The 9,763-nt window shown below is 37.6% G+C and overlaps 1 protein-coding gene across 1 annotated transcript; it reads right to left on the bottom strand.

Moving 5' to 3' along the window:
* Positions 1-736: 736 nt before the first annotated feature.
* Positions 737-9,107, bottom strand: LOC105937613 (apoptosis regulator BAX). The gene is made up of 6 exons (XM_012879020.3): positions 9,017-9,107; positions 8,348-8,399; positions 3,503-3,661; positions 3,260-3,395; positions 3,068-3,172; positions 737-2,245 (listed from the first exon to the last, which is right to left on the bottom strand). The coding sequence occupies exons 1-6, from the start codon at positions 9,042-9,044 to the stop codon at positions 2,147-2,149; spliced, it is 579 nt and encodes a 192-aa protein (XP_012734474.2). The 5' UTR covers positions 9,045-9,107; the 3' UTR covers positions 737-2,146.
* Positions 9,108-9,763: the final 656 nt, after the last annotated feature.

A 9,763-nucleotide genomic window follows, 5' to 3' on the forward strand; every position in this document is an offset into this window, starting at 1 on the left:
AAAGTACTAGGGAAAGAAAAAAAGTCTAACTAAACATAAATTAAAAACGAATTGTCAAATCTGTCCTGTAATAAAATGTTTTTTTTTATTTGACAGCATTCCCATTAATTTTTTTTAGTCTAGGCATCCTAATTTTAATGTTTCAACACCAAGGGGTGCCAGACAAATGAGCGAGTGTCTGTGCAAGCTTTAGGCATTCATGTGACGTCATGCTGGTCACTAATTGGGTACTTAAATATTCTCCTAGGAGAACAGCCATTTGCATCTGTGGCCAATCAGCACATTTTGTGTCACTCTTGATCCAATCAGATCAATTCATCAATCCTGTCAATCAAAGTCACCTCTCCTACAATTTAGATGTGCAAGCATGAATGTCCCTCACATGATGCAAACAAGAGTCGGACTACGACGACAAGGCAGGAGAAAATGGCGAAGTGAAACAAAATTCTGTCATTTAATCATAACATAATTTCGCAAATGCCCAATGGACAGGTAAAACAGGTAAAGGAGTTTAGACTATTTAAAATCCAGCAATTGGCAAGTGAACGTAGAAGGATTATTGGTCAAGTAGAGTTTATTGTGGTAATCCCCAAGTCTCCAGTACCCCCACTCCATATTATATATATATATATATATATATATATATATATATATATATATATATATATATATAAATAAATAAACAAATCACCAGCCACCACTGTATCAGATATTTGTTTTGAAACACAAATACATCTTAGTTTAGAATTATGCTTTATTTGTCCCTCAGTAGTAAATTGTATTTGTATCAACAGCAATTAGGAAAATGGAAGCACACAGTTGTACACTAAAGATAAGCCCTTATAATAAATCAAAATAATTGGATGACTAAATCAAAGCTAGACAGTTCCATAAAAGATATCAACACTTTTACTCAGGGTTGTTTACCGTTTTGCCAATCGCACAAGTAACCTTTTTAAATTCTATATTTTTCTAAATAAGGGCAGACTTGTGCCCTTCTTCTTGGTGTTGCCCCAGCTACAAAAGTAAAAGATTGTCATATTTTAATCTTTTTCTTAGCTAGAAAGAACCCTGTGCTTTCAAAATTATTTACTGCGGTATCGATAACGGTATCAAGTATTTTTGTTTAGTATCAGTATCGAGTTTAAAATTTTAATATCGTGACAACCCTAGTATGCAGCACAACTTCTTTCATGGGCCAAAGCAACTGTTGGATCATGACACATGGCTCAATGTGCAAATACAAAACAAATGTTATTTTTTCAATAGGAGTCACATTAAGGTCGTAATGGCTTTGCAAACCACCCAAAACAGCAAAGGTTTAAATTCATCCAGGCATTTTCAGTAGGTCTAATAGCTCAGTGAGGCTGTGTTTCTTTCAAACAGGAGGATTAATTTGAAACGTAAACAAAATGTGAACATAGCTCATTGATTAGGCACTTTTTGTTATTCCCTGACATAATAAGAGGCCATGGATTTATGATAGGACAGGGAGACAAATTAACTGTTTTAACCTAATGGTTATAACCGGTGGAGTTGCGACTCTCTAACCATAATAATTGTTTGTAGAAACACCATGTGAGCTCGACTTGATGTGACCATCATCAAATATGTCCGTAGGTGGCAGTTTGTTGAAGATTTTCCATTAGGTACTACTCATACATACATATGAATGAAGCCTGGCTCGCATACAGATATGATGATGATGATGATGATGATGATGATGATGATAATGATGAAAACCAAAAAAACGAAAGAAAGAGCACTACAACTAAAATAACAGAGAGAACCCTCTTCATCCAGCTGAACTTTGCTTTTAGGGTAAGAAACAGAGTGCAGTGACTTTGTACCAAGCAAAAAATAAATTATTTAAATTTCCTTCTTTGTTAAAGTCTAAAGTCCTCCCCATCCTTCTGCTTTTGTGCATCATGCACAGCTCTCCTCCTCAGTGGCACATCGATCACAGGTACAACAGCGCTTTCAGTCCAACTCCCACTTTCACAGGGATTGTGGTTCTCCTTACACAAGTTCTTCAAGCTCAACTTTTTGACTTGCTCTTGTCGACCCTCTGATCATCATCCTTTTGTTCCTGTTACCTCAGTCGTAGTTCCTCCCATCTTTCTCCTCCCTGCTTCTCCAACGGCCCTCACATCTTGCGTATGACTATAACGGTGGTAAGAACACCAGCCAGGAAAACCCCTAAGGTCTGCAATGTGGACGACCCGAAGTAGGAACGAATACCCTCCTAAAAGAAAAAAAGAAAAATTATGGAGAGGCATAACTAACGGTTGTCTGACATAAAGGTGAGGAAAATCTTTTAACCACCTCGGTTTGCAACGTAAATAGCTTCCTTGGACTCAGACCTAATAAATATCCCTTTAAGATAGTGGAAGATTTCTTAAATCTTCAGAGTTTGGAGAACTACTTAAATTGTTCAGACTACAACAAAGTCCGGTTTCTTGGGCGCAGAACATAAAGAATTGAGGAAAATCCTAAAACTAGGGCTGGGCGATAAATGGATTAACTCAAATTTATAATTTTTTATAATTTTTTTTTCTTAAACCAATGCATTCATTGGGCTTCCATGGAGAGAACAGCATGCTATACTGAATATATGGTTAGGAAAATATGTTGTCAAAAAGGATTTTTTTTTTCCATAAGACACTTTACACATTTACTTTTTTTTTTTTAGGTTGGTTTGGAGTTGCACAAGTAAATTCTGTTCTTAACTCTTTCTGTAACACCACTCGCAGCAAAACATTTGTTAGATTTTCATTGCTTACAACGGCAGGGCCGCCATCTTATTTTACAAACAAGTTTCACAGCTTGTAATTGGTTTCATTTTGAATTCAGGTCAACTGTCAGACGAAATGCTTGACATGAAAGCAAGTTTTTAAAACAATTTCTATTATCTTTTTGTGAAAAAAAATTGATTAATCAGATTTGGTATTACTAAACCATATCACCCAGCCCTACTTAAAACTTTTGCACAGTGTGGTTTGTGATGATGAACAAATGTAATAAATGATGCGCTCCAGCTGTATTTTGTTTTTAGCTGGGTCCTTACCCAGCCGCCTTGCTCCCTTATCCAGTTGATCAAATTATTCCGGAGGTAGTCTATAGTCCAGTTGATAATTGTTCTGATGATTTCAGGGATTTCAGTTATAAGAGCCTAGGAAGTATAAGGGAAACTTGGTTTATTATTAAGTAATAACTCCACAAAGCACAAAAAGAGGTATAACAGAGGAGCTTGACTTACTTTTATGACAAGACGACAGGCAAAGTAAAATAGAGCAACCACTCGACCCCAGTTGAATCTACCGTCAGAAAAGATCTGACAGGCGACTTTAAAGAACACGTCTTTTGTTGGGATGAGGGCAGAGTCATTGATCATCCTGAAGAATACATTATAGATGAGTTTATTTGGAAATGGAGGTTTGTAAGCGTACAGTAAGAATAAGCATTTGGACTTTTTGTGTTCGAATGTGGAGAGCGAGTCTACCTTTGTAGCTCAAGGTTTCCATCCAGTTCGTCTCCGATCTGCTGAAGACACTGAGCGAGCTTCTTATGGTTTGGGTCACACAGCTCCTTTGCGCCCAGCTGTTCCCTGGTCACGACAGCGTCGCCATCTACATGCCGTTGAATCCGCTCGTAGATGAAACTAAAGGGCAGAACACAGTAAAATGCTGAAGATTTTGCAGATAAAAAATAAAAAACCAAGGAAAGCCAGTTTTCCAGATGTAAAATAAGATCAAAACTGAAAGAGTATCTCTTTCTTTATCTCCTATAATCTCAAAAACACAAATAAAAAAATAGAAAGGTTTGTTCATTTACCCTGACTAACTTCATAAAAAAAGAAAAAAAGAGAAATCCAATATGAAACTAAATACCTTCTCCCAAAGTGAAATTATAATACAATAAAATGCCATTTTAAACGTCTACTAACAGTTACTTGTTGTCTGGAAGTTTATTTTACAGCATGGGAATTGTCTCTCGTTTGGCTTTCTAATACAAAAATATTGATTCAAAACTTTTGCATCTGGATTATTTAATCGCAGTTAGCAATATTAATACAGCAGGTTTGTTAAAATGTGCTACAAGCGTTATTAATATTACTCTGCTACCACAAAAGCCAGCAGCATAAATGCTATTAGCAACACTACTGTGTTTTTTTTTATGAGGTAAGAAGCAGCTGTAGCCGCTTTAATAAGCCTTAAAATGTGTTTTGGGGTGTTATAATGCAATATAACATATGCTTCAGGCTCATATTGTAAAGGTTTGCTGCAGGTTCTGCTGTCTTTTACCAAAGTAGAAACTTGTTGAACCGTTTTTAGGCAAACAGCCTCATGTTATCTTGGGCGTCCAATGCTTAATAGTCCAAAACACCTGAGAAGTAACAGACAGACCTTTAAAAGCAGACAAACTCAACAAAATGCCTTTATAGCTTCATAAAAAAAAAACACACAAACCAGCTCGATCCAACACATAGAGGTCTTCTGAAGAGATTTTTTTTTAAACTGAGCGTTTCAGACACTGTGTCCAATGTACTTGTTATGAATAGTATTGTTTTGTGGCACTAGCGAATGTAGAAAGAGAAGAGAAAGATGTTCAGCAAACGGCCCAAGACCAAAAAACAAACTTAGGAAAGCTGCGCCAAGGAGCGTCGCCTCTGCACATGGCAGGACTGCTCCTGTCCTTACTGAGCCATTCGGGGCATGGTTTTAATTGGTGATTTCAATTTAATAACAGCAGTACTATTAAAAGTATCACTCCTGCACTTCTTTGGTGTGGAGCGCTTTCCACAGTTTGTCCATCTACTCATTTTCTGTGGTGCCAGATAACAAAAAACAATAAAATGGCATGCACCTGCCTTTTTTTTAAAGCTGATCACCTGATCGTCAATGTGCTGCTCATCTTATTGCATGCCGTGGACAGTGACGCTTGAACAGTGGTTCTTCAGCAAAATTGCATGCATCAATACATCTTTTCCTTCAGGTTAGCGTTGGACAATGTTAGGAAAAACATGCGGATGTAAAAATGTTTGTTGAATATTGCGATGAGAACCTACTGATTGGGAATGACCCCCATTTTCATTATTCCTCTCTTTCCATTTTGTAATCAAGGTCGTGCCACTAAAACCACATGCTGGCTACGGGCATCATGGGCAGTAAATGAGCATGGCTGCATTGCATTTAAAATGCAATGACTTAATATGAAATCAGAAATGTCTACGTGTAAACGTCTTTTTCCTTCTTTTACATAACTGTCAGAATTTAATGCTTCCTTGTATCTTTTGTGAGCTGTAGAGTGGAACAATTGTTAGCACTGTTGCTTTGCTGCAAGAAGGTCCTAGGTTTAAATCCCAGCCAGCACCTTTCTGCATACAGTTGCATGTTCTCCCCATGCATGTGTGGGTTGTCTCAGAGCCCTCCAGCTTCCACCCACAGTTCAAAACATATGCATGTTATGTTATTTATTCTCTCTAATTACTAATAAAAATCATCTTTATGTGGCATAGGAACATTTTGTACATTCCAATGAAATGTGTCCTCTGCATTTAACCCATGCCTTAGGGAGCAGTGGGCTGCCACTGGGCAGCACCCAGGGAACATTCTGTATCTAAGGATATATGGACCAAGAGTGGCAGTCTGCGGGATTCAAACCAGGGAATGTGCTGCCTTCCCAGGGTGCAAGTGCCCTGCTCTAGCTACTAGGCCACCACTCCCACATAAACTGACGTGAAGCCGCCTGTCAATCAGTCTTTAAGGCTCATCAGTAGCTGACCAATCAGCGATTTGTCCCAGAGCCAAACAGCCCTTACCTGCAGAAGAAGCTCCCTCTTTCCCTCAGACAAGATCACAGATCGCATTGTGGTCAGAAAAATTTAGTTAAAAAAAAACCTTAGGGATAATTGTACATTTCCTACTATCAGTTAGAGGGTGTTTATTTTGCCGAAGTCTAAAAGGAGTCTAGTAAAACGTAAAAGACATGCGGCCGATCGACCTCTTAAACAGCTGAACCCAACAGTGATCGACAAAGAATTACCGCATGTTCGTTGGTATAAATCTAACTAAATTTTTGTTCATAAACGTACGGTTAATGGTTAAATTAAGGGGTAATGCTTAACTCTGGTTCTGCTGTGTTTCGGATATCTGTATGTTGCAACTTCTGGTTGCCTGAGTTTTTTGTTGTCAGCTATGATCAGCTACCAGCACCCTGATTTTGCACAAAGCTTTAAATATGTAAAGTAAAATTTGCATTCCTAATACAGAATTTCACTGTAAATTCTTTTCGTGGAAGATGATGACAGCATGAAAACATCCACTGCAGTAAGCATTTTAAGTTGGGTATAAGTTTGCTATTTTAACAAGAGCTTTAACGTCAATTTGTCCATGGTTACCTTGAAATAAGTTAAATGACATGATTCATAACTCTTTTGGAAATTTGTTTCCCATGTTTGTTTGTTTTTATTTGCTTTAATCTTGATAGATAAGGCAAAAATACCTGTTTTAACCCCGTCAGATTCACCATCAGCTCACATTGCACAGTTTGCATTATGGCCTATTCTGATCAGTTCTTGAGAGCTATGTCGTAGCTGCTGCTATCACATCTGTTTGGTCAGAATCCACAATTTCTTCTTTGAAAGAAGAATAGGACGAAATGCCTTGACTGGCTTACCTTGTGGTTTCTCATGATGACTGCTGCTTCTTTTTTTAATTTAAAACTGTGATTGGCTAAAGCCGACCTTTGGTAGGTGGGCACTAGGAGTCGCTTCGCCCAATCAGCTCAAAGTTCTGCTGAAATTCCCTCCTTTCCCCAAACTGAATCAAATGGAGCAGTCCCAGATTGATAATGAGCATAACTAGAGCGCATTATCACATCATCAATCTGGCTGGCCAGGTTACGGATGCGACAGTTCGACTCATTCCTAGCTCTATGACACGAGAGAGAGAGAGAGACACTTTCTGAACAGTCTGTGTGCAAAATTAAAACCAAAATCAGTTAAAAACTTCTCTATGGGAATTTAATGGCAGTTTGTATTTGAAATAGGGCTGGACAATTAATCACATTTGCAATACAATCGCAATAAAAAAAAAACAGCATGCAATTTTTAGCTATTTAACAATTAATGGATAAGACACGTCCTTTAGGCTTCGCTAATATGTTTAAAGTGGATTTGCCTCCACATGGAAGGAAAGAGAGTTGCAGCAGTGAGATCATCTAATTTGCCCGTCAAACTGTTCAATACCTAGACGTGTTTCTTGGTTTCACTTCGCACTTTATGTTCAACTACACAAGCTATTCTCTTGAATAAGAATATTCTGATTACTAAAAAAATATATATATGTTTTAGTTTCTTTTTTTAAATCGTCTTCATTTACAAACATCTTTGTCTACAGGGCAATTTTGTTGCTTGCGGTTAATGCAGAGAAGTCAAAATAAAAATCGCAATTATAGTTGAAATAAATAGCAATTCAGATTTTTGGCATAAAACATAATGAAAACAAATTTATAAAATCGCACAGCCCTAATGAAAATCGCAATTATGGTTGAAATAAATTGCAATTCAGATTTTTGGCAAAAAAAAAAAAATAATGAAAAAAATTAATAAAATCGCACAGCCTTAATTTGAAAGTGACAAAATGTTCTAAAACCCTTGTGAAATTAAGGTGACATTTGATATTAAAATAACGACGCTGAAACTTAGGGCCGGACGAAATAGAAAAAAAAAGCATATAGATAAAATAGACATGAGATTGATCCATATGGATAATTATCAACAAATTCAAAACATATATTTTAAGTGCAGCTCTGGCCATTTTATGCCGTTGTTTAGCGACTTATTTTTCGATAAAGAACACACAAAGACTGAACTCAAACCCAGTTTTCAACCAACTTTTAACCAAAACAGCAAGTTTAAAAAAAAAAAAAGTTCAAGGGGACAGAGTTTGATTCCTGGGTCTGCGTTTGTGATTGGTTGGGGAGGATGTAATGACTGTAGTATTAACCTACATGGCTAGAATGCAAAAGCAAGGAAAACTGTTCTTATATTGAACTTTTTATTGACCCTTTTATTTCTATCATCGATATCCGTCTATCAATCAATTTATATTGTTATTGAATTATCGTCCAGCACTACTGAAACTAGACCTAATCCTGACAGATATCTAATCCAAAACTGCTCAGAGAAGGAAAACCAAGACAGCAACACAATGAACCAGATTACATGATTATACAACCAGATGGACTTCTAAACTGAAACAGACCATGTTTAATGTTTATGACCTCCTCGTCCAGTTCAACTGCTCTAAGGTGAAAACAAAGGCCAGATGCGAAGCGAACTTACTCCTTTAACAGCACGGCTCCTACTTCCACAATGGGATCCGGCGGTGTATTTCCTGAGAAACAAACAAAAGGTCAGGATGAGTCACATCATGTAAATGCTGAAGCACCAGCACCAAAGCGAAACTCCCTTTTCAATTTCCAATAAAAAATCGTGACAAAGCGTCTAAGCCCTCACGGAACGTCGCTTGTTGTTTTGTTACCGTCGAGGTTTAAAACAACAACAACAACAACAACACACAAACACTTCAGGAGAAATTAGCGGTTCCACGTGAAAGCAATTGAGTCAGTTTTAGCTATTATTCAACAATCTCCCCCCCTCCGTAACGCCGGTAACTTGTAGCCAACTGGCGGACGTTGACGTTTTTTTTTTTTGTTTGTTTGTTTTTTTTGGCGTGAAGAGGAGAATAGTAATGATTTTTTTTCTGTATTATATCTCTAAAGGGAGACAAAAAAACAAACCTTCAGCATCAACGCTATCACTTAGCGGTTTTGCTAAGCTAGCCCCAGGCAACGTTTTCTTTTTTTTTTCTCTTCCGTCCGTCGGATTAACGAAAAACTAAAACCTCCGACGCGAACCGCTGACCTGAACGCATCCCTACACCTACCAGACAATTGTGGACACTGTCACGGCGTAAATGAATAAAACAATATAAGGAATGATAGCCAGTACCTTGGTCACCTCCACCTCCTTCTGCCATTTTGCTTCTCTGCCTAACTACTTCCGCAAAGTCATGTGACCCCCCGGTCCCTCACCGGCTCCTCCTCGGTGCTGCTGATGGTGAAGCGAGGCGCAGACCTGAAGGGCTGTTAGTCACCCGCCGCTGCACACCAGACACTGCGGAACGAATCATCTGTCATTCGCATGAGGAAATGACTCCTGAAAGGCAAGTAAAAATAGAAACCAAATATGGCTTTGATCTCAAATAGAGATAAAACGCGGCTGCATTTTAGGTCAACAACAATAGCATTGAAAAGTAAAACTGAAAAAAAAAAAAGAAAAAAACAACACAAAAAGATGATTTATGTTTTTATAGATATAAAACGTTCGTATTAAAATGCATTGTTTTGTAATGTATATAAAAAGAAAATAGCTGACCCAGACAAATCACCTAAATTTGGCCACTTTAATTTCTGTTGGAGGGAAGCGTTTTTTTTTTTAAATAAATAAATAAAATAAAGTCGCAGTGTACACACCTTATACTTTGTTTAACCACATTTTTGACTCAGTTGCAGCATTTGATCTTCTTGGGTAGACACCTGCCATCCCTTGGCAAAAAGTTGTTTATGCAAATGTACTACGAGTGAAGTATAGTTGCCTTCAATTTATACTTGAGTAGCCTATACCTAATAAAATTAACATCAAGTATACTAGTTTTTTGCTAAGGGATTATAGTACACCGGATTGACCCAGAAATAA

This window comes from Fundulus heteroclitus, chromosome 16 (assembly GCF_011125445.2).
Source record: "Fundulus heteroclitus isolate FHET01 chromosome 16, MU-UCD_Fhet_4.1, whole genome shotgun sequence".
Taxonomy (NCBI): Eukaryota; Metazoa; Chordata; class Actinopteri; order Cyprinodontiformes; family Fundulidae; genus Fundulus; species Fundulus heteroclitus.